The following is a 25,579-nucleotide window of genomic DNA, read 5'->3' as shown; positions in this document are numbered from 1 at the left end:
AAAGAGAACCAGACTGAAATTATAGATAGGGATGGGGTAAAGGGGGGGGGGCAGTGGTATCAATGGAGGTCAGTGAGTTGAATGTTCATGCTGGCAGGTAGGAGGCTACTCAGGCGGGAGATAAGGTATTGCTCCATCGACCTGCGCACAGCCTCATCTTGACGGTAGAGGAGGCCATGGACAGACATGTCGGAGTGGGAGTGGTCTGTGGAACTGAAGTGTGGAGCCCACAATGTTGCGCTGACCCTCAAACCCTGCCTCCCATATAACCCTCCATCTTAAATTCCTCCATATACCTGTCTAGTAGTCTCTTAAACTTCACCAGTGTATCTGCCTCCACCACTGACTCAGGCAGTGCATTCCACGCACCAACCACTCTCTGGGTAAAAAACCTTCCTCTAATATCCCCCTTGAACTTCCCTCCCCTTACCTTAAAGCCATGTCCTCTTGTATTGAGCAGTGGTGCCCTGGGGAAGAGTCACTGGCTGTCCACTCTATCTATTCCTCTTAATATCTTGTACACCTCTATCATGTCTCCTCTCATCCTCCTTCTCTCCTAAGAGTAAAGCCCTAGCTCCCTTAATCTCTGATCATAATCCATACTGTCTAAACCAGACAGCATCCTGGTAAATCTCCTCTGTACCCTTTCCGATGCTTCCACATCCTTCCTATAGTGAGGCAACCAGAATTGGACACAGTACTCCAAGTGTGGCCTAACTAGATTTTTATAGAGCTGCATCATTACTTCGTGACTCTTAAACTCTATCCCTTGACTTATGAAAGCTAACACCCCATAAGCTTTCTTAACTACCCTATCTACCTGTGAGGCAACTTTCAGGGATCTGTAGACATGTACCCCTAGATCCCTCTGCTTCTCCACACTACCAAGTATCCTGCCATTTGCTTTGTACTTTGCCTTGGAGTTTGTCCTTCCAAAGTGTCCCACCTCACACTTCTCCATATTGAACTCCATCTGCCACTTCTCAGCCCATTTCTGCATCCTATCAATGTCTTTCTGCAATCTTCGACAATCCTCTACACTATCCACAACACCACCAACCCTTGTGTCATCTGCAAACTTGACATCCCACCCTTCTACCCCCCACATCTAGGTCGTTGATAAAAATCACGAAAAGTAGAGGTCCCAGACCAGATCCTTGTGGGGTACCACTATTCACAAACCTCCAATCTGAATGTACTGCCTCCACCACAACTCTCTGCTTTCTGCAAGCAAGCCAATTCTGAATCCACCTGGCCAAACTTCCCTGGATCCCATGCCTTCTGACTTTCTGAATAAGCTTACCGTGTGGAACCTTGTCAAATGCCTTACTAAAATCCATGTAGATCACATCCATTACACTACCCTCATCTATATGCCTGGACACCTCCTCAAAGAATTCTATCAGGCTTGTTAGACACGATCTGCTCTTCACAAAGCTATGCTGACTGTCCCTGATCAGACCATGATTCTGTAAATGCCCATAGATCCTATTTCTAAGAATCTTTTCCAACTGCTTTCCCACTACAGACATAAGGCTCACTGGTCTATAATTACCTGGACTATTCCTATTACCTTTTTTTAAACAAAGGGACAACATTCACCTCCCTCCAATCCTCCGGTACCATTCCCGTGGACAATGAGGACATTAAGATCCTAGCCAGAGGCTCAGCAATCTCTTCCCTCGCCTCGTGGAGCAACCTGGGGAATATTCCGTCAGGCCCCGGGGACTTCTCCGTCCTAATGTATTTTAACAACTCCAACATCTCCTCTCCCTTATTATCAACATGCTCCAGAACATCAACCTCACTCATATTGTCCTCACCGTCACCAAGTTCCCTCTCATTGGTAAATACCAAAGAGAAGTATTCATTGAGGATCTCGCTCACTTCCACAGCCTCCAGACACATCTTTCCACCTTTATCTCTAATTGGTCCTACCTTCACTCCAGTCATCCTTTTGTTCTTCACATAATTGAAGAATGCCTTGGGGGTTTCCTTTACCATACTCACCAAGGCCTTCTCATGCCCCCTTCTTGCTCTCCTCAGCCCCTTCTTAATCTCCTATCTTGCTACCCTATATTCCTTAATAGACCCATCTGATCCTTGCTTCCTAAACCTCATGTCTGCTGCCTTCTTCCACCTGACTAGACTTTCCACTTCACTTGTCACCCATGGTTCTTTCACCCTACCATTCTTTATCTTCCTCACCGGGTCAAATTTATCCCTCACATCCTGCAAGAGATCCTTAAACATCGACCACATGTCCATAGTATATTTCCCTGCAAAAACATCATCCCAATTCACACCCGCAAGTTCTAGCCTTATAGCCTCATAATTTGCCCTTCCCCAATTAAAAATGTTCCTGTCCTCTCTGATTCTATCCTTTTCCATGATAATGCTAAAGGCCAGGGAATGGTGATCACTGTCCCCCAGATACTCACCCACTGAGAGATCTGTGGCCTGATCCAGTTCGTTGCCTAATACTAAATCTAGTATGGCATTTCCCCTAGTATTAATGGTAAGACTCTTGGCAGTGTGGAGGCTCAAAGGGATCTTGGGTTCCGAGTCCATAGAACACTCAAAGCTGCTGCGCAGGTTGACTCTGTGGTTAAGAAGGCATATGGTGCATTGGCCTTCATCAACTGTGGGACTGAATTTCAGATCTGAGAGGTAATCTTGCAGCAATATAGGACCCTGGTCAGACTCTTGGAGTACTGTGCTCAGTTCTGGTCACCTTACTACAGAAGGATGTGGAAACTATAGAAAAGGTGCAAAGGATGTTGCCTGGATTGGGGAGCATGCCTTATGAGAGTAGGTTGAGTGAACTTGACCTTTTCTCCTTGGAGTGGCAGAGGATGAGAGGTGATCTGTTAGAGGTGTATAAGATGATGAGAGGCATTGATTGTGTGGATAGTCAGAGTCTTTTTCCCAGGGCTGAAATGGCAAACGCGAGAGGGCACAGTTTTAAGGTGCTTGGAAGTAGGTACAGAGGAGATGTCCGGGATATGTTTTTTACGCAATGTGTGGTGAGTGTGTGCAATGGGCTGTCGCTAACGGTAGTGGAGGCAGATACAAGAGGGCCTTTTAAGAGAATCCTGGATATGTACATGGACCCTAGAAAAATAGAGGGCTATGGGAAACCCTAGGTAATTTCTAAGGTAGGGACATGTTTGGCACAGCTTTGTGGGCCAAATGGCCTGTGCTGTGCTGTAGGTTTTCTATGTCTCTATGTTTCTATAAAACCAAGGAAAGGACATATAAGGTAGCAAAAGTGAGTGGGATGCTGGATGACTGTGAAGCTTTTAAAATCTAACAAAAGACAATTGAAAAACTATAAGAAGGGGTAAGATGAAATAGGAGGGCAATCTAGCCAATAATATAAAGCAGGATACAGAAAGTGTTTTCAGTTTTAAAAAGAATTAAAGGGAGGTGAGAGTTGATATTGGACCACTGGAAAATGATGCTGGTGAGGTAGTAATGGGGAACAAAGAAATGGCAGATGAACTTAATAAGTACTTTTCTTCAGTCTTTACTGGAAAAGACTATACTAGCTGTATACTAGAGGTCCGTGAGCGTCAGAGAGCAGGAGTGAGGGCCATTGCCATTACAAAGGAAAAACTGCTAAGCAAACTCAAAGGTCTTTAGGTCCATAAATCACCTGGACCAGGTGGATTGCATCCTAGAGTCCTGAGAGAGGTTGCTGAAGAGATAACGGATGCATTGGTCATGATCTTTCAAGAATCACTTGATTCTGGCATGGTCCCAGAAGACTGGAAAATTGAAAATGTCACTCCATTCATTAAGAACAGAGGAAGACAAAAGAGAGGAAATCATTGGTCAGTTAGCCGAACATTTGTTTGGGAAGGTGTTGGAGTCCATTATTAAGGATGAGGTTTCAGGGTACTTGGATACCAATGATTAAATAAGTCAAAGTCAGCTTAGTTTCTGTAAACAGAAATCTTGTCTGATATATCTGTTAGAATTCTTCGAGGAAGTAACAAGTAGGCTGGACAAAGGAGAGGTGGTGGACATTATTTACTTGTATTTGCAGAAGGTACTTAATCAGGGGCCACACATGATGCTCCTTAACAAGATAAAATCCTATGGCTTTACAGGAAAAATATTGGCGTGGATCGTGAATGGCTGACAGGTAGGAGGCAGCGAGTGGGAATAAAGCGAGCCTTTTCTGGTTGGCTGCCAGTGTCTGGTGGTGTTCCTCAGAGGTCAATATTGAGACCACAACTTTTCACGTTGTTTGTCAATGATTCAGATAATGGAATTGATGGCTTTGTGGTAAAGTTTGTGGATGATACGAAGATAGGAGGAGGAGTTGCTAGTGCTGAGGAAGCAATGCGATTGCAGCAGGACTTAGACAAATTTGAATGGGCAAATAAATGGCAGATGGAATACAATGTTGGGAAATATATGATAATGCATTATTGTAAAATAGTAAATAGTACAGACTATTATCTAAATGGGGAAAAAATTCAAACATCAGAGTTGCAAAAGGACTTAGGAGTTTAGGTGTATTCACAGGTTGAGTCTGTGCTAAAGAAGACAAATACAATGTCAGTATTTGTTTCAGGGGAATAGAGTATAAAAGCAAGGAGATAATACTGAGGCTTTATAAGACACTAGGCAGGCCGCTGTTGGAATATTGTCAACAGTTTTGGGCCCCTTATGTCAGAGACAATGTATTGTCATTGGAGAGGTTCTAGAGGAGGTTCAGGAGCATGATTCTGGAAATGAAGTAGTTAACATTTGAGGAGCATTTGGCAGCTTTGGGTCTGTACTCACTGGAATTTAGGAAAATGCATGGGGATCTCTCTGAAACCTACTGAATGTTGATAGGACTAAATAAGGTGGATGTAGAGAGGAAGTTCCCCCTGGTGGGGTATCTGAAACCAAAGGGCACAGCCTCAAAAATTAGGGTGACCTTTGGAAGCTGATAGATTCCTGGTTGGTCAGGACATCAAAGGATATGGCGAGACGGCAGCTGTATGGGGTTGAGTGGGATCTGGGATCAGCCATGATGGAATGGTGGAGTGGATTCGATAGGCTGAATGGCCTAATTCTGCTCCTATGTCTTATGGTCTAAGCAGTTCTATTTTTCTGATTTTTCTCATTTCCTGGGAGCCTTTTCTGATTGGCTGCTGGTGATCAGTGATGTTCTATAGGGGTCTGTGTTGGGACTGATTCTTTTTATGTCAATGATTTGTATGATAGATTTGATGACTTGTTGCAAGGTTTGCAGATGATATGAAGATATCATGGAGAGGAAGTTAGTTTTGAAGAAATAGGAAGTTACAGAAGGACTTAGATTAGAAGTATGGGAAAAGAAGTAGTAGATGGAATACCCTGTAAGAATTGTATGCACATGCACTTTGGTCAAAGAAATAGGAGGGTGGACTATTTTCTAAATGGAGTGAATATTCAAACATCTGAGGCACAAAGGGATTTGGGATTCCTTGTGCAGGATTCCCCAAAAGTTAATTTGCAGGTTGAGTCAGTGGTGGGAAAGGCAATGCAATGTTGGCATTCATTTCAAGAGGATCAATATATAAAAGCAAGGATGTAATGGTGAGACTGGTTAGACATCACTTTGAGTATTGTGTGCAGTTTTAGGTCCCTTATCTTAGAAAGGATCTGCTGAAATTGGAGAGGATTAAAAGGAAGTTCATGAAAATTGTCTGCTTTTCAGTTAACTGCTGTTCGCTTCTCCAGGTATCTACTGCCCAGGGCTGCATTTTAAATTTAATCTACAATCCATGTTCAGGTCTTAAAATTGGTTGCTAAAATTGATATTTTTTATGTACCCTAATTCCAGAATATGCCTTAACAGATACAATTAGTTCTGGATCATGTCTTCAGTACTATGTCTGGGATGGTGCCTGGTCCCATAGCCTCATACACTCAGCCAATTCTTCAAATGGAGTGAAGTGAATTCATTGAAGTCTGGCGTCTGTGATTGTGGGGATTTTACGAAGAAGTCTAGATGGATTATCAACTTAACACTTCTGGCTTAACAACGTTACAAATGGTTCAGCCTTTATTTAGATAATTCAGAAAGTCAGAGACGTAACAAATAAATTTGTGCTTGTAAATGGAAAAATAACAGGAAATCAAGAAAAATATAACTGGAATTTATTTTCAGTTGCAATCAGAATAAAAGTTTTAAAACATTTCAAGGAAGCTTCAGCAGCAAAGCTCAGTTACATTATCTACTGGAAATCTTAATGGCCTCAAGCCTAACAAGAATAGTCTTGTATAATGCACTGACATTGATGTCAATGAATTTTGTAGACACAGGCTGTCACTGAACATTATGACCACCAAGAAAAGAATCTTATTTTGTGAAAGATTTAAATCTGTATAATCTAAGTAATGAGATTGATGAAAAGTATTAGTAAAAACTGGTATCTGCAATATACTTTCTTATTTCTATAAATGTAACCAGGTGATTGCTGAATATATTTTTATTGCTAAGTACACGTATGTATTCATCCTAAAACACTAAAATAGCTGCCTATGCCTTTAAGAGAAAACGGCAATGTCATTATGCATTTACGGAGTAGTAAAAAAGAGTTACAATGTTCCAGACAGCACATCAAGTGCTGGGAGCTGCATTTTTATGAGTAAGGAATCGGTGGTGGATGGTGTGGTTTGCACTGTTCCCTAAGGGTTCCTTAACCTTAAACACTCTTATCATCGCCGGATCATTGCACAACACCCAATCCAGCACAGCCGATCCCCTAGTGGGCTCAACCACAATCTGTTCTAAAAAACCATCCCTTAGACATTCTACAAATTCACTGTCTTGAGGTCCGGTACTGGCCTGATTTTCCCAATCCACTTTCATGTTAAAATCCCCACCGATTATCATGACATTGCCCTTCTTACATGCCTTTTCTCTCTCCTATTGTAATTTGTAATCCACATCCTGGCCGTTCTCTGGAGGCCTGTATACAACTGCCATTAGGGCACCTGTATACAACCTGTAGACAACCTGTATACAACTGCCATTAGGGCACCTGTATACAACCTGTAGACAACCTGTATACAACTGCCATTAGGGCACCTGTATACAACCTGTAGACAACCTGTATACAATTGCCATTAGGGCACCTGTATACAACTATATACAACCTGTATACAACTGCCATTAGGGCACCTGTATACAACCTGTATACAACTGCCATTAGGGCACCTGTATACAACCTGTGTACAACCTGTATACAATTGCCATTAGGGCACCTGTATACAACTATATACAACCTGTATACAACTGCCATTAGGGCGCCTGTATACACCTGTATACAATTGCCATTAGGGCACCTGTATACAACTATATACAACCTGTATACAACTGCCATTAGGGCGCCTGTATACATCCTGTGTACAACTGCCATTAGGGCACCTGCCACTGTATCTGTTCTGATAAAATCATGGACAAGCTCTTACAGTAGCAGCAGTTCTACCACGGAAAGTCAATTCTGGATCTAATGGTGTGTAGTGATAAGGGAACTCGAGGTAAAGGAGACATTAGGAGGTAGTGACGATAATATGGTAGGTTTTAATCTACAATTTGAGAGGAAGAAGGGAGAATTGGAAGTGTCAGTATTACAGTTGAACAAAGGGGACTATGGAGCCATGAGGGAGGAACTAGCCAAAGTTGACTGGAAGGATACTCTAGCAGGGATGACAGTGGAACAACAATGGCAGGTATTTCTGGGAATAATACAGAAGGTGCTGGATCAGTTCATTCCAAAGAGGAAGAAAGATTCTAGGGGGAGTAGGGGGCGACCATGGCTGACAAGGGAAGTCAAGGACAGCATGAAAATAAAAGAGAAGTATAACATAGCAAACATGAGCAGGAAGACAGAGGATTGGGAAACTTTTAAAGAGTAACAGAAGATAACTAAAAAGGCAATATGGGGAGAAAAGATGAGGTACAAAGGTAAGCTAGTCAAGAATATAAAGGAGGATAGTAAAAGCTTCTTTAGGTACGTGAAGAAGAAAAAATTAGTTAAGACCAAAGTTCGGCCTTTGAAGACAGAAACGGGTGAATTTATTATGGGGAACAAGGAAATGGCAGATGAGTTGAACAGGTACTTTGGATCTGTCTTCACTAGGGAAGACACAGACAATCTCCCAGATGTAATAGTGGACAGAGGACCTAGGGTAACAGAGGAAGAGAAGGAAATTCACATTAGGCAGAAAATGGTGTTGGGTAGACTGATGGGACTGAAGACTAATAAATCCCCAGGGCCTGATTGTCTGCATCTCAGGGTACTTAAGGATGTGGCTCTAGAAATCGTGGATGCATTGGTAATCATTTTCCAATGTTGTATAGATTCAGAATCATTTCCTGAGGATTGGAGGGTAGCTAATGTTATCCCACTTTTTAAGAAAGGAGGGAGAGAGAAAACAGGGAATTATAGACGAGTTAGCCTGACGTCAGTGGTGGGGAAGATGCTGGAGTCAATTATAAAAGATGAAATAGTGGCACATTTGGATAGCAGCAACAGGATCAGTCTGAGCCAGCATGGAATTACGAAGGGGAAATCATGCTTGACTAATCTCCTGGAATTTTTCTGAGGATGTAACTATGAAAATGGACAAGGGAGAGCCAGTGGATGCAGTTTACCTGAACTTTCAGAAAGCCTTTGATAAGGTCCCACATAGGAGATTAGTGGGCAAAATTAGAGCACATGGTATTGGGGGCAGGGTACTGATATGGATAGAAAATTGGTTGGATGCCAGGAAACAAAGAGTAGGGATTAACGGCTCTTTTTCAGAATGGCAGGCAGTGACTAGTGGGGTACCGCAAGGCTTGGTGCTGGGACCGCAGCTAGTTACAATATATGTTAATGATTTAGATGAAGGGATTAAAAGTAACATTAGCAAATTTGCAGATGACACAAAGCTGGGAGGCAGTGTGAAATATAAAGAGGATGTTAGGAGAATGCAGGGTGAGTTGGACAGGTTGAGTGAGTGGGCAGATGCATGGCAGATGCAGTTTAATGTGGATAAATGTGAGGTTATCCACTTTGATGGCAGGAATAAGATTACTATCTGAATTATGTCAAGTTAGGAAAAGGGGAAGTACAACGATATTTAGATATCCTTGTTTATCAGTCACTGAATGTAAGCATGCAGGTACAGCAGGCAGTGAAGAAAGCTAATGGCATGTTGGCCTTCATAACAAAGGGAGTTTGTATAGGAGTAAAGAGGTCCTTCTGCAGTTGTACAGGGCCCTGGTGAGACCACACCTGGAGTATTGTGTTCAGTTTTGGTCTCTAAATTTGAGGAAGGACATCCTTGCTATTGAGGGAGTGCAGCGTAGGTTCACAAGATTAATTCCCGGAATGGCAGGACTGTCATATGTTGAAAGATTGGAGCGACTGGGCTTGTATACACTGGAATTTAGAAGGATGAGAGGGGATCTGATTGAAACATATAAGGTTATTGAGGGATTGGCTAGAGGCAGAAAACATGTTCCCGATGTTGGGAGAGTCCAGAACCAGAGGCCACAGTTTAAGAATAAGGGGTAGGCCATTTAGAACGGAGTTGAGGAAAAACTTTTTCACCCAGAGTTGTGGATCTATGGAATGCTCTGCCTCAGAAGGCAGTGGAGGCTAATTCTTTGGATACTTTCAAGCAAGAGTTAGATAGAGCTCTTAAAGATATCAGAGTCAAGGGATATGGGGAGAAGGCAGGAATGGGGTACTTATTGTGGATGATAGCCATGATCACATTGAATGGCAGTGCTGGCTTGAAGGGCGCAGCGAGAGCTTAAGGAACTCAGCTGACCGATGGGGGCACTATTTCATTGTGCGCAGCGGCAGCGGGACCTGAAAGAACCCAGCCGACCCGCATGACTGCTCAAGCACCGACAATATCGTGTTGTCGTCGATGCAGGTTGAGTGCAAGAGAGCTAAGGAAACAAGGACGGTCCAGGACCACATGCGCGGCGATGTTTGCTGTTGTACGAGATATTGGCTGGGCTCGCCCTCCCGGAACGCGCCACATGGGCTGATACTACGTGGAGAGGGGCCATTAACGTTTTTTTAAAAAAATATTTCCGAGGGGATCGGAGTGATGGAAACCAGGTAAGAAACCAACAATGCTATCTCGCGAAAGGACCCCAACGGCTAGAATAGCGCATGTGCAGAGGGAACATCGCCCCCCTCCAGCTGCTGGAGTAGAGCATGCGCAGTGGGAACGTACCGAGCGACCCTATCGGAGTAGCGCATGCGCAGTGGCGCACACCGCGCGGCCTCCGGCGACCGGACTGGTGCATGCGCAGTGCGCCTATTGGCGTTTCTCGGCAGCCTGTGCTTGAACGGGGACTCCGCTGCCGTGAGAAATCCCAAATCCCGCGCTCACAGCAAGAGAAAGGGTAAGGAAGGCGGAAAAGAATAAAAGCGATGTTTAATTTCAGTTCGGGAATGAAAGCTGTGATGTCTTTGTTTGTGGACAGGTGAGTATGAAAACCGCGCTGAAGCCTGGCTTTTTTTCTCTCCTCGAGGCTTTCCTGCAGTTTCGGCTCCAGGGATGCATATTTTTGCATTATTTGTTTTTTTTTGTTGTTGTGCAATTCTTAACTAAACACGGCTTGGCTTGTGTTTTACGGAGGAAGTGGAAATGTTGGGTTTGCTGTTTATCGTTGAGCTGACAGCCCGTATTTATTGATCACTTGTGAAAAGCAACAAAGGGAAAGCCTGTCTGCTCACAGGCGTCGGAATAGCGTGAGTGCGTGAACTAAAATCAGATGGTGAGCAAAGAGCTCTCCAAGGTTGCTCAATGCAACCAGTTTATGGGTGTGTATTGAACGGAACATCTTCCTACCAATTGCACATTCCTTCGCTGCTGGAAGTGGCAAGGTTGGTTTTCGTGTCGGAAGTGGAAGAACCGAATCACGGACGTGCATTTAGTGACATCCTCCACACGGATTATACGGATCCCATGATCGTACGAGAGGAAAGAAGCACATTTGAATTTATGTAAATCTTAAACCGTCCCACAACGTGAGGGTGTAACAGTGGTTGCCTGATGACTCCGTCGCAATGTACGGACTTGTGGATAAGTCTATTGGCTTGTAGAAAGAAGCTGTCCCATATCCTGTTGGTCCTCGCATTAATGCGGCGATACCGTTTGCCAGACGGAAGTAGCTGGAACAGTTTATGGTTGGGGTAACTGGTGTCCCCGATGGTTTTTCAGGCCTTGTTTACGCACCTGATGCTGTAAATATCCACAATAGAGGGAAGTTCACATCCGCAGATGCGCTGGGCTGTCCGTTTAATCATGTAATATTAACTGGTATATGGCGTGACGTTTGTTTTGTATATCGCCTTTTAAAGATGTACTTTATGTTAGTGCCCATGATGGAGCTGGCTGAGTTTACAACTTTATGCAGCTTTTTCCCATCCTGTGTAGTGGCCCCTCCACACCAGACAGTGATGCAACCAGTACATCTGTAGAAATTTGCGAGTGTCTTTGGTGACATAGCAAGTCTGCTAAAATTCCTAATGAAATGTAACCACCCTTGTGCTGCCTTTATAATTGGGCCCAAAATAGATCTTTAGAAATGCTGACATCCAGGGACTTGAAACTGTTCACACTGTCCACGTCTGATCTATCTGGTGTGTGTTCCTTTGACTTACCCTTCCTGAAGTCCACAATCAGTTCCTCAGTTCTCACTGACATTTAGTGCAAGGTTCCTGCTGTGACACCACTCAACTAGCTGATAAATCTTGCACCTGTATGCCTCCTCCCTCCACGTTACCACCTGAAATTCTGCCAACAAGTGTTGTCATCGGCAAATTTATAGATGGTGTTTGAGCTGTGTCTAGGCACACAGTTGTAGGTGTAGAGAGTAGAGCAGTGGGCTAAGCATACATCCTTGATATTTCCGATCCATACAGACGTGGGCTCCAGGTGAGGAAGTCAAAGATTAGTTGCAGAGGGAGGTACAAAGATCCAGATTTTGGAGTTTGTTGAGTTGAGGTTGCTTAGGGTACGATTATGTTGAACATTGAGCTTAGAGCAGCCTGATGTAGGTGTTCCAAGAGCCACTGAGATTGAATCTACTGTAGACCTATTGTGGTGATAAGCAAATTGCAGGTCCGGATCCTTGCTTGGGCAGGAGTTGATTCTGGCTATGACCAACCTCTCAAAGTACTTCATCACAATAGATGTAAATGCCACTGTGTGATAGTCATTAAGGCAGCTCACACTGCTCTTCTTGGGCACTGGTATAAATGTTGCCCTTTTGAAGCAGTTGGGAACCTCCTCCTGCAGCAGTGAAAGATTGAAGATGTTCTTGAAACAAGAGTAAATGGAGCAGACATGTAAAAAAAAACGGCAGGTATAATTTAATGCTGATTGTGAACTGATTCTAACATGCACAACAATGCAATGACTTTATTTGGAGGGGGATAGAAATGGGAAGGTGCAGAACAGAGGCTTATTTTTTATAGTAATGCACTCATTTATAACAATGTGAAAATGGTAAGGCAATTTGGCACAAAGGTAGGAAAGTGAATTAAATACTTGCACTTTGGAACACTGAAAATATAAATAAAAGAATGTTAACGCTGTATCACATGATGTAGATCATTTGGAAAATGAATGCACGTTATTTGTATTGGAATTTGTTATTCCAACAAAACAATTCCAGTGTAAAATTTGCAGCTGATAAAATTCCATTTTTTTGGGGGGAGGGTTACAGTTAAAATCATGCTCAATAATTTAAAATTATTTTTGTCCAGAAAGTAATTTGACATGACTTGTGATAGTATCTTTGATAAACAATGCACAGGTGACCAATAACCATAGTGCTTCATTGGTCAATTTAATAGATTGGCAAAAAATAGTAATTTGCTGAGAATTTCAATTTGGTGTCTCTGCAACACAGAGCATGTATAACCACACAGACAGGAATTTTTGATTTCTACAGCAAATCTAAATAACTCATTGTAGAATTTACTGAATATTTTGTTCAAGTGGACAGTAGTCATTTATAAATACTTAAATGGTTATTCTAATTTTGATAAATTGTATGAATATACTGTACATTTTTAATAAAATCTCACAGAAGAACGGTCTCTTTGGGTCATGGCATCTGGTAAGTTAGCTCTAAATGAAGTAGTAGTGGCCACTGTCTCCCTCATGCCTGCTTCACTAGATTATAGCTGGTTTTTGCCAAGGACTTTAATGTATAAGAAAATCATAAATTCTGAAAAGCTTGAGCAAATTTGTCTGCTAACTGTATTTTGTGGCTTAAGATGTTATTTCAGCAAATACAGTCATAAGAAATAGAAGGAATTCTGGGCATTTGAGCACCATTTGCCTACTCTGCCATTCATTAAGATCCTGGCTGACCTTGTACTTCACCGTTTTCCTTCACAAGTCTATTTCTCATGGTTCCTCTAAATTTAAAAATACACTAAACTGTCCAAAATATATTGAGTATTTGAGCCTTCTCAGCCCCCTTGAGTAGAGAATTTCAAATTTTCATCACCTCCGTGGGTGAAGATGTTTATTTTTATCTTTGTCATGAATGTCTAATCATTTCTCATTGTTTTGAACTTGGAAGTACAGCCCTAAGCTGCTTAATCTGCCCTCATGTAGGCAGACACACAGTCTTAAAAATTAGCTACTGGACTTCTGTATGGCAAATATTCCTTGGTAGCACAACTAGTTGTTCCTTTACGCGCTTTGTGGCACATTGAGCGGCAACCTTGCTGTTTCTTTAGCATTTTAAACTTTTTTTTTATGAGGCCGAGTTAATCTCAATGCAACACAGATGGAAAGTGTGCAAGGAGCCGGCTGGATTTGAACCCCGCACCATTCGTCTCGAACTCTAGTGCAGATGCCACTACACCACTGGCTGGCTAAACTCCACTTACACATAATTCCATAGCCAACTTCCTCTGAGCACCACCACCGTTTTGATCTGAGTATTTAAAATTTAGAGACATAGAAAACCTATGCTGTGCCAAAAATGTCCTTCCTTAGAAATTGCCTAGGGTTACCCATAGCACTATTTTTCTAAGCTCCATGAACCTATCCAGTAATCTCTTAAAAGACCCTATCGTATCCGCCTCCACCACCATTGCTGGCAGTGCGTTCCATGCACTCACCAATCTCTGCATAAAAAAAGCAAACTTGCCTCTAACATCTCTGTATCTACTTCCAAGCAATTTAAAACTATGCTCTCTCATGTTAGCCATTTCAGCCCTGGGAAAAAAGTCTCTGACTATCGACACGATCACTGCCTCTGATCGTCTTATACACCTCCATCAGGTCACACACACAATGCTGGTGGAACGCAACATGCCAGGCAGCATCTATAGGGAGAAGTGCTGTCGACATTTCGGGCCGAGACCCTTCGTCAGGACTAACTAAAAGGAAAGATAGTAAGAGATTTGAAAGTAGGAGGGGGAGGGGAAAATGCAAAATGATAGAAGACCGGAGGGGGTGGGGTGAAGCTGAGAGCCAGACAGGTGATTGGCAAAAAGGATACAGAGCTGGAGAAGGGAAAGGATCATGGGACAGGAGGCCTAGGGAGAAAGAAAGGGGGAAGGGAGCACCAGAGGGAGATGGACAACAGACAGAGTGATGGGCAGAGAGAGAAAAAAAAACTAAATATATCAGGGATGAAGGGGAGGGGCATTAATGGAAGTTAGAAAAGTCAATGTTCATGCCATCAGGTTGGAGGCTACCCTGCCAGTATAAAAGGTGTTGTTCCTCCAACCTGAGTGTGGCTTCATCTTGACAGTAGAGGAAGCCATGGATAGACATATCAGAATGAGAATGGGATGTGGAATTAAAATGTGTTGTTACTGAGAGATCCTGCTTTCTCTGGCAGACAGAGTGTAGGTGTTCAGCGAAACGGTCTCCCAGTCTGCGTCAGGTCTCCACAACATATAAAAGGCCACACCGGGAGCACTGGATGCAGTATACCACACCAGCCGACTCACAGGTGAAGTGTCGCCTCACCTGGAAGGACTGTCTGGGGCCCTGAATGGTGGTGAGGGAGGAATTGTAAGGGCAGGTGTAGCACTTGTTACGCTTGCAAGGATAAGTGCCTGGAGGGAGATCGGTGGGAAGAGATGGGGGGGATGAATAGACAAGGGAGTCACGTAGGGAGCGATCCCTGCGGAAAGCAGAAAGAGGGGGAGGGAAAGATGTGCTTGGTAGTGGGATCCCGTTGGAGGTGGCGGAAGTTACGGAGAATTATACTTTGGATCTGGAGGCTGGTGGGATGGTAGGTGAGGACAAGGGGAACCCTATCCTGAGTGGGGTGGTGGGCGAATGGGGTGAGGGCAGATGTGTGGGAAATGGGAGAGATGCGTTTGAGAGCAGAGTTGATGGTGGAAGAAGGGAAGCCCTTTTTTTAAAAAAAGGAAGACATCTCCTTTGTCCTGGAATGAAAAGCCTCATCCTGAGAGCAGATGCGGCGGAGACGGAGGAATTGTGAGAAGGGGATAGCATTTTTTGCAAGAGGCAGGGTGGGAAGAGGAATAGTCCAGGTAGCTGTGAGAGTCTGTAGGCTTATAGTAGGTATTAGTAGATCGGCTATCTCCAGAGATGGAGACAGAAAGATCAAGAAAGGGGAGGGAGGTGTCAGAAACAGACCAGGGGAATTTGAGGGCAAGGTGGAAGTTGAAGGCAAAGTTAATGAAGTCAGTGAGCTCAGCATGCGTGCAGGAGGCAGCAGCAATGCAGTCGTCGATGTAGCGAAGGAAAAGAGGGGGACGGATACCCGTATAGGCTTGGACCATGGACTATTCCACAAAGCCAACAAAAAGGCAGGCATAACTGGGACCCATGCGGGTGCCCATGGCTACACCTTGCCTGTTGTGTTCCACCAGCATTTTGTGTGTGTTGCTTGAATTTCCAGCAACTGCAGATTTCCTCGTGTTTGCCTCCATCAGGTCACCTCTTATCCTCTGCTGCTCCAAGGAGAAAAGGCCAAGTTCACTCAACCTATTCTCATAAGGCATGCTCCCCAATCTAGGCAATGTCCATGTAAATCTCCTCTACACCCTTTCTGTAGTTTCCACAGCATTCCTGTAGTGAGGTGACCAGATCTGAACACAGTACTCCAAATGGGGTCTGACCAGGGTCCTATATAGCTGTAACATTTTCTCTCGGCTCTTAAATTCAAACCATGGTTGATGAAGGCCAATGCACTGTATGCCTTCTTAACCACAGAGTCAACCTGCACAGCAGATTTGAGTGTCCAAGATCCCTCTGATCCTCCACACTGCCAAGAGTCTTGCCATTAATACTATACTCTGCCATCATATTTGACCTACCAAATGAACTACCTCACACTTAACTGGGTTGAACACCATCTGCTACTTCTCAGCCCCGTTTTGCATTCTATCAATGTCCCGTTGTAACCTCTGACACCCCTCCACACTATCCACAACACCCCCAACCATTGTCATCAGCAAATTTGCTAACCCATCCCTCCACTTCCTCATCAGGTCATTTATAAAAATCACAAGTAGAAGTGATCCCTGAGGTGCACCACGGGTCACCGACCTCCATGCAGCATATAACCCGTCTACAACCACTCTTTTGTCTTCTGTGGGCAAGCCAGTTCTGGATCCACAAAGCAATGTCCCCTTGGATCCCATGCCTCCTTACTTTCTCAATAAGCCTTGCATGGGGTACCTTATCAAATGCCTTGCTGAAATCCATACACACTACATCTACTGGTCTTCCTTCATCAATGTGTTTAGTCACATCCTCAAAAATTCAATCAGGTTCATAAGGCACGACCTGCCTTTGACAAAGCCATACTGACTATTCCTAATCATGTTATGCCTCTCCAAATGTTCATAAATCCTGCCTCTCAGGATCATTTCCATCAATTTACCAACCACAGAAGTAAGACTCACTGGTCTATAATTTCCTGGGCTATCTCTACTCCCTCTCTTGAATGAGGGAACAACATCTGCAACTCTCCAATCCTCTGGAACCTCTCATGTCCCCATAACTGATGCAAAGGTCATTGGCAGAGACTCAGCAATCTTCTCCCTTGCCTCCCACACTAGTCTGGGGTACATCTCATCTGGTCCTGGAGACTTATCCAACTTGATCCTTTCCAAAAGCTCCAGCACATCCTCTTCCTTAATATCTACATGCTCAAGCTTTTCAGTCTGCTGCAAATCATCACTAGAATCACCAAGATCCTTTTCCGTAGTGAATACTGAAGCAAAGTATTCATTAAGTACCTGTGCCACCTCCTCCAGTTCCACACAGTTTTCCACTATCACACTTGATTGGTCCTATTCTCTCACATTTTACCCTCTTTCTCGCTGAGAACATCTGTTCTCAATTTATGCCTCCCAGTTTCTACCTGATAGCTTCATAATTCCCCTTACTCCAATTAAATGCTGTCCTAACTTGTCTGTTCCTATCCCTCTCTGGCTATGGTAAAAGAGATAGAATTGTGATCACTATCTCCAAAATGCTGTCCCATTGAGAGACCTGACACCTGATGAAGTTCATTTCCCAATACCAGATCAAGTACAGCTTCTCCTCTTGTAAGCTTATCTATATATTGTGTCAGGAAACCTTCCTGAACACACCTAACAAACTCCACCCCATCTAAACCCCTCACTCTAGGGACATGTAAATCGATAATTGGGAAATTAAAATCTCCTTCCACAACAACCCTGTTATTATTACATCTTTCCAGAATCTGTCTCCCTATCTGCTCCTTGATGTCCCTATTGCTTTTGAGTGTTCTATAAAAAGTACCCAGTGGAGTTATTATAGTCAAGTCAATTCACTTTTATTGTCATTTCGACCATAACTGCTGGTATAGTACATAGCAAAACTGAGACAATGTTTTTCAGGACCATGGTGTTACGTGACACAGAACTAAAACTAGACTAAACTACGTAAAAAAAGAGAAAACAACACAGACTACAGACCTACACAGGACTACATAAAGTGCACAAAAACAGTGCAGGCATTGCAATAAATAATAAATAGGACAATAGGGCAAGGTGTCAGTCCAGGCTTTGGGTACTGAGGAGCCTGATAGCTTGGGGGAAGAAACTGTTACATAGTCTGGCCAAGAGAGCCCGAATACTTCGGAGCCTTTTCCCAGACAACAGGAGGGAGAAGAGATTGTATGAAGGGTCTATAGGGTCCTTCATAATGCTGTTTCCTTTGCGGATGCAGTGTATAGTGTAAATGTCCGTGATGGTGGGAAGAGAGACCCCGATGACCTTCTCAGCTGACCTCACTATCTGCTGCAGGGTCTTGCGATCTGAGATGGTTCTAACTTCCACCTACAGAGACTCGGTAGACAATCCTGCCATAACTTTCTCCTTTTCTGCAACTATGACACTATCTCTGATCAGCAGTGCCGGTGCTCCACCTTTTTTGTCTCCCTTCCTGTCCTTTCTGAAACACCTAAAGCCTGGCACTCTAAGTAACCATCCCTGTCCCTGAGCCATCCAAGTCTCCTTGATGACCACAACAACATACCTCCATGTACTGCTCCATGCTCTCTCATCTGCTTTGTTCATGATACTACTTGCATTAAATTAGACACATCTCAAACTGTTAGTCTGAGCGTATCCCTTCTCTATCACTTGCCTATCCTCCATCTTGCAATGTCTCCAAGCTTTCTCCATTTGTGAGCCATCGCCCTTTCCTCCATCTTTTCAGTTCTGTTCCCACCCCTCAGCAATTCTAGTTTAAAATTTTCCCAATAGCCTTAGCAAACCTCCCTGCTGGGATATTGGTCCCCCTCGGATTCAAGTGCAACCCGTCCTTTTTGTACAGGCCACGCCTTTCCCAAAAGAGGTCCTTATGATCCAGAAGTCTGAATCGTTGCCCCCTGCTCCAAATCCTCAGCCACTCATTTATCCTCCACCACACTCTGTTCTTATACTCACTGTTGTGTGGCACAGGTGGTAATCCTGAGATTATTACCTTTGAGGTCCTGCTTCTCAACTTCCTTCCTAACTCCCTGTTGTCTGTTTCCAGGACCTCCTCCCTTTTCCTACCTCTATGTTCCACCTTTCTGTCATTTGCTACCTAAGATATCCTAACTCTTACATTTTTATTCCAGTTTGTATTTCCTTGCCTGTTTTCAATGAACCTATCGATATCACTATCCATGAAGCACCTCTGCATCTATCTCACATTGCCAGCTAGTTTTGTATCACCAGTTAACATTGATTACATGACTGCCCAATATAAATCAATGCTGTAGATTTTTTAAAAATTAAATGTAATTTCCAATGAAATTTAATTATCAAATAGTTGACCAATTAAAATGATCACTTTATTTATCCAACTCCGAAGGATTTCTCAACAATTTTGAAACAGTGCCTGATCTGATACACTAAATGACACATTCTTCTTTATCTGGAAGTAATTCAGATAAATTGGAGTTATGGTTAAAGAGTGTTACTTGCAGGTATTTGAACTTCTAAACAGGTGTTTTTTTATCAGTTTTTGTATAATATTTATTTTCTTTTTTTTGTTCTAGGCAAGAATGAGCAGTGCAGACCTATCTGGGCTATCAAATTGAAAATACTTTCCCTACATCAAATGTTGTATAGACATAAACAGATTATTGTGGGTACATAATCTGTTGGATCATGTACATTATTTCACTATATCTTAACTGTTGAAAACAATGGCGACCTTTCATCTGTGGAAATTATCTTCACAAAAACTAGGGTTCTTTCTGGTAGCATTTGGATTCATATGGGGAATGATGCTTCTGCACTTTACGATTCAACAACAGACGCAGCATGAAAGTAGTGCTGTGCTTCGTGAGCAGATTCTGGACCTTAGTAAGCGATATATCAAAGCATTGGCAGAAGAAAACCAAAATGTAGCAGATGGACCATACGTTGGCACAATGACTGCATATGGTAGGTTCACCAGGCTTATTAGCTTCTACTTGATGTTTGTTATAGTTAATAAAATACTTTTTCTGCAGTATTTGGAAACTAACCTGTATTTTACTGTAGTAAATTCTACTGTGTAGATGAATTGAGCCATCATATTTAATCCATACTATTTTCACAATATATCAAATACTGTTCTTTTCTTATGGTTAGGATTTCAAGCTAGTGACAGTACTGGCATGCTGTTTCCCTCCAATTTAAATTGTCTAATTTTGTAATTGTTCTGTATGCGTATCAGAATATTTAATTAGAACATTTAACTAATTAGTAATGACATCGATCATCATGTGCTTTTGCAGATAACATCATCTTGAAAATGTTTTGGTGTTTAGTCTGCATTTATGAGTGTATTTGGATGTAAATCAGTTTATGTGGTGATTTAAAATCATGGAATTTTGAGCATAAGTGAGTTCATAAATAAACACAATGTATTGTTTTAACTGTTCAGCAAATAAATCTCTGCCTAAAATGGATGTTAAAATGCAAGTATTTTCCAGCTGTGATTTTTGTTGGGTGTCTTCAACATTGTATATTTTTGTGTGCACAAGAAATGGTAATTTTCCTGGCCTAGTAATTGCAGAATTCTGAGCATTTTCTTGGTGGTTTCTTATCTTACCTGAAGAGGTTGTGTTAGATAAGCTGGTAGAACAACAGTTTCTCTATGCAGGTTGATGAGTCAACAGATTTCACCAATAAGTATTTTGTTTTTGCATTTGAAAGATTTGTAGATAATCAAGTTCAAGTTAAGTCACTTTTTATTGTCATTTCGACTATAAAGGCTGATTTATACTTCTGTGTCAAATGAATGCTGTAGGTACAGCGTAGCCGTGTAACCTACGCTCTACCCTACGTCATAGCCTGACGCGCACCTCTCCAAAAATGTAACTGCGCATCGCGGCGATGCGGACCGCAACAACTAGGATTGGTCCACTTGGTAGTATCGCATATCCTCCTGTTAAGGACACACCTAATATACCAAAGAAGGATGTTATGGACGAAATGGGAGTTGAGGACCATGATAAAATCACTGTCACTAAAGAGATAGTGATGAGCGAACTAGAGGGCCTGAAGGTAGATAAGTCCCCTGGTCCTGATGGGATGCATCCCAGGGTGCTTAGGGAATTAGTGGAGGTTATAGTAGACATGTAGGTAATCATTTACCAAAATTCGCTAGATTCTGGGCAGGTCCTGGCGGATTGGAAGACAACAAATGTCATGCCACTTTTTTAAAAAGGATGTAGGCAAAAGATGGGCAACTATAGGCAACTACAGATCTATAACATCTGTCGTCAGGAAACTGCTTGAAGCTGTCATTAAGGTAGAAATAGGGTAACATTTAGAAAGGAGTTGTTCCATTAGACGTAGCATAGATTCAGAAAGGGCAGGTCCAGTTTGACAAACTTGCTGGAGTTTATTGAGGGCATCATGAGTGCAGTGGATAGAGGGGAACAGGTGGATATTGTATACTTGTATTTCCAGAAGGTGTTCGATAAGGTGCTGAACAAGAGACTTATTAATAAGATATGGATGCTTGGAGTCGGAGGAAGTGTTTCGGCATGGATAGTGGATTGGTTAACCGATAGAAGGCAGAGAGTTGGTATAAATGGGTGTTTCTCCAGTTGGCAGTCAGTAGTGAGTGGGGTGCCGCAGGGGTTGGCGCTGGGCCTGCAGCTGTTTAGCATTTACATTGACGATTTGGAAGAGCGGACTGAGTGTAGCATAGCAAAATTTGCTGATGACACTAAACTGAGTAGAAAAGCAAATTGTACAGAGGATGTGGAGAGTCTGCAGAGGGACATAGATAGGTTAAGGGAGTGGGCCAAGGTCTGGCAGATGGAATACAATGTTGGTAAATGTGAGATCATCCACTTCGGAAGGAATAGTAGAAGAGCAGATTATTAAATAAATGGTGAAAGACTGTAGCATTCTGTTACGCAGAGGGACTTGGGAGTGCTTGTTCATGAATTGCAAAAAGTTGGCTTGCAGGTACAACAGGTTATTAAGAAGGCAAATGGAATGTTGGCCTTCATTGCTAGTGGGATTGAATTGAAGAGCAGGGAGGTGATACTGCAACTATACAGGGTACTGATGAGGCTGCACTTGGAGCACTGTGTGCAGTTCTGGCCTCCATACTTCAGGAAGGATAGACTGGCTTTGAAGGCAGTGCAGAGGAGGTTCACCAAGTTTATTCCAGGGATGAACAGGTTAACCTATGAGGAGAGATTGAGTCACCTGGGACTATACTCTCTGGAATTCAGAAGAATGAGAGGGGATCTTATAGAAACATACAAAATTTTGAAAGGGATGGATAAGATAGAAGTAGGAAAGTTGTTTCTATTGGTTGGTGAGATTAGAACTAGGGGACATTGCCTCAAGATTCAGGAAAGAAGATTTAGGATGGAGGTTAGGAGAAACTGTTTTTCCCAGAGTGGTGAATCTGTGGAATTCTCTGCCCAGGGAAGCTGTTGACCCTTCTTCACTGAATATATTTGAGATAGAGTTAGATAGATTTTTACATAACAGTGGAATTAAGGGTTCTATGGAAAAGGCAGGTAGATGGAACTGAGTTTATGGACAGATCAGCCATGATCTTATTGAATGGCGGAGCAGGCTCAATGGGCCGGGGGGCCTACTCCTGCTCCTATTTCTTATGTTCTTATGTTTTGTCTTCATATCTGGAAACAGAAGGCCTGTCTTGGAGGAACTGTGTTGGCATCTGTACTAATGGTGTTCCATCGACATTTGGCTCCATGAGTGGTTTCGTTTCTCTTGGCACAATGTCCTTTTTTCGCAGAGAGGTGCTGATGTCAAAAATTCATGGAGGTGAAATGTAAAAAGTTCTGGATTATGCTACAAAAATGGCTGACTTCATTAAACAAAGAGCAGTTCACTAGAATATTTTTTTTTAAACTGAAAACCTGGGCAAATGCACACCGATCTCCTGCTACATACAGAAATCCAGTGGCTTAGCAGAGCAAGAGTTCTCGATAGTGTGTTTGAGCTGAAAGATGTTTTGCAGGAGTACTTTCAAGAAAATAGCATGCCAGATTTTGCTGAGTGCTTTGAAGATGAAGAATGGCTGTAGAAACTAGCCTGCTTAGCAGACATTTTTTATCATATGAACCAGTTGAAAAAGTCTCTACAGAACCTTGGAGAAAATGTTTTGGATTTAAAAGGAAACTGAATTTTTGGAAAAGTCAGGTTGTAAAAGGAAATCTTGAAGTGTTTTCACTTGCTGCTTGGGCTTGAGAGTGAGGAAGGATCAGAAAGTCTCGAGTATTATTGAAAGCCACCTAGAAGAACTGAGAAGAAAATTAAACAGTATTTTTCCTCCCTTTCAACACAAATGTAAGACTAAGTGAGGGATCCTTTCTCCGAATCTTCTGCCTTGTCGGAGAACTTCTCTTTGAGAGAAGAAGAAATTTGTGAGTGGCAGTCTGATCGTGCACTCAGGATGAGATTTACTGACTTGTCCCTGGGCAAGTTTTGGATTTCTGTAAACAAAAAGTGTCTGAAAGCAATGAATAATTTGCTGCAGTTTTCAATTTCTTGCATGTGTGAGCAATCTTTTTCTTGTTTGACAACCATCAAGAGCAAGGAAATAGATGACCTCATTTCTGTTGAAGGTGCAATCTGCAGGTGTTTATTTCAAGTTCGACCCAAAAGTGAGTATTTGTGCAGCAAAAAGTAAGTACCTGGAATGCAAGACTAGAACTAGGGAACATAGCCTCAAGATTCAGGGGAGTAGATTAGGGTGAGATGAGGAGGAACTGCATTCCCCAGAGGGTGGTGAATCTGTGGAATTCTCTGCCCAATGAAACAATGGAGGCTACCTCAGTAAATACATTTAAGATAAAGTTGGGTGATTTTTGCATAGTAGGGGAAAAGACAGGTAGGTGGAGATGAGTCCGTGGTCAGATCAACCATGATCTAATCGAATGATGGAGCAGGATCGATGGGCCAGATGGCCGACTCCTGCTCCTATTTGTTTTGCTCTTGCATTCTTATAAGCAGAGGTTTCACACGCTGGGCCTATATTGCAGCCTGAGCATGTCACTTAGTAAGAAACATACACAAAATGCTGGTGGAACGCAGCAGGCCAGGAAGCATCTATAGGAAGTACAATCAACGTTTCGGGCCGAGACCCTTCGTCAGGACTAACTGAAGGAAGAGATGGTTTCAAATCACTTTCAAATCTCTTACTATCTCTTCTTGCAGTTAACTGGAAGGAAAAGCAACTGAAAAGAGAATTTAGAGGTGTAGGCAGAAAGCTGAAAAGCAGGACCTCCCGGGTAGTAATTTCTGGATTGCTGTCTGTTCCACGTGCCAATGAGGGTAGAAACTGGATGATCTGGCAGATAAATGCGTGGCTGAGGTGCTAGTGCAGGGGGCAGGGCTTTAGGTTTTTGGATAATTTGTATCTTTTCTGGGGGACCTGCTCAAAAGTTATGGGTTGCACCTGAAACTGAGGGGGACCAATATTCCCATGGATAGGTTTGTTAGAGCTGTAGGGGAGGGTTTAAACTAACTTGGCGGGGGGGGGGGGGTTGTTGGGAGCTGGAGTGAAGGGACTCAGGATAGGACAGATAGTAAAAAAAAAAGTAAAGATAGAGTGCAATCAGATTGTCTGGAAGGGCAGGCAGGTGATGGGACTTAATTGCAGCCAACAGGCTGAGTGTCAAATCATTAGGGATGCAGAATCAGAAAGGGTAGCAAATATGGTACTCAAGTGTTGTATCTAAATGCATGTAATAAGAAATAATGTGGATGGCCTTGTTGCACTATTACAGATTGTCAGGTATGATATGGTGGACTTCACTGAACCATGGCTGAAGGATGGTTGTAGTTGGGAGCTGAATGTCCAAGGTTACACGTTATATTGGAGGCAGAGGGGATGGTGTGGTTCTGCTAGTAAAGAATGGCATCAAGTCAGTAGAAAGATGTGACATAGGATCGGAAGATGTTGAACCTTGTGGGTTGCGTTAAGAAACTGCAAGTGTAAAAGGACGTTGATGGCAGTTGTATACAGGCCTCTGAACAGTAGCCGGGAGGTGGACCACGGATTACAACAGGAAATAGAAAAGGAGAGTCAAAAGGGAAAAGTTATGGTAGTCATGGGAGATTTCAATATGCAGGTCGATTGGGGAAAATCAGGTTGGTAATGGATCTCAAGTGAGTGAATTTGTTGAATGCCTTAGAGATTGCTTTTTAGAGCAGTTTGTCATTGAGCCTACTAGGGGATCAGCTATACTTGACTGGATGTTATGTAATGAACCTGAGGCAATTAGGCAGCTTAAGGTAAAAGAACCCTTGGGAACCAGTGTTCAACTTGAAATTTGACTGGGAGAAAGTAAAGTCTGATGTAGCAGTATTTCAGTGGAGTAAGGGAAATTGCAGTGATATGAGAGAGGAGTTGGCCAAAGTAAATTGGAGGGCTGCTGGTAGGGATGTCAGGAGAGCAGCAATGGCATGCATTTCTGGGAAAAATGAGGAAGGTACAGGACACGTATATTCCAGAAATGATGAAATACTCAAATGGTAAAATAGTATAACCATGGCTGACAAGGGAAGTCAGTTATTGTAAAAGCAAAAGAAAGGACAAACAACAAAGCAACATT

General features: G+C 42.9%; 2 protein-coding genes across 5 annotated transcripts in view; both read left to right on the top strand.

Annotated features, from left to right (window-relative positions):
* LOC132392440 (uncharacterized) overlaps window positions 1-25,579 on the top strand; it is a 490,427-nt gene that overhangs the window by 28,508 nt on the left and 436,340 nt on the right. The window lies entirely within an intron of this gene.
* Window positions 9,837-25,579, top strand: part of mgat5 (alpha-1,6-mannosylglycoprotein 6-beta-N-acetylglucosaminyltransferase) — a 231,252-nt gene continuing 215,509 nt past the window's right edge. Inside the window, exons 1-2 of one of the 4 annotated variants that reach the window (XM_059966266.1) lie at window positions 9,837-10,112; window positions 19,535-19,925. In XM_059966266.1, the coding sequence (XP_059822249.1) occupies window positions 19,685-19,925 (241 nt within the window). In that variant the 5' untranslated portion in view covers window positions 9,837-10,112; window positions 19,535-19,684. Of the gene's footprint in view, window positions 10,113-10,283; window positions 10,484-19,534; window positions 19,926-25,579 lie in introns of those variants that run through there. The other 3 variants (XM_059966269.1, XM_059966268.1, XM_059966267.1) reach the window with 3 other exon arrangements.

This window comes from Hypanus sabinus, chromosome 4 (assembly GCF_030144855.1).
Source record: "Hypanus sabinus isolate sHypSab1 chromosome 4, sHypSab1.hap1, whole genome shotgun sequence".
In the NCBI taxonomy this organism is placed as follows: Eukaryota; Metazoa; Chordata; class Chondrichthyes; order Myliobatiformes; family Dasyatidae; genus Hypanus; species Hypanus sabinus.
This window is presented reverse-complemented; position numbering and strand designations above follow the sequence as displayed.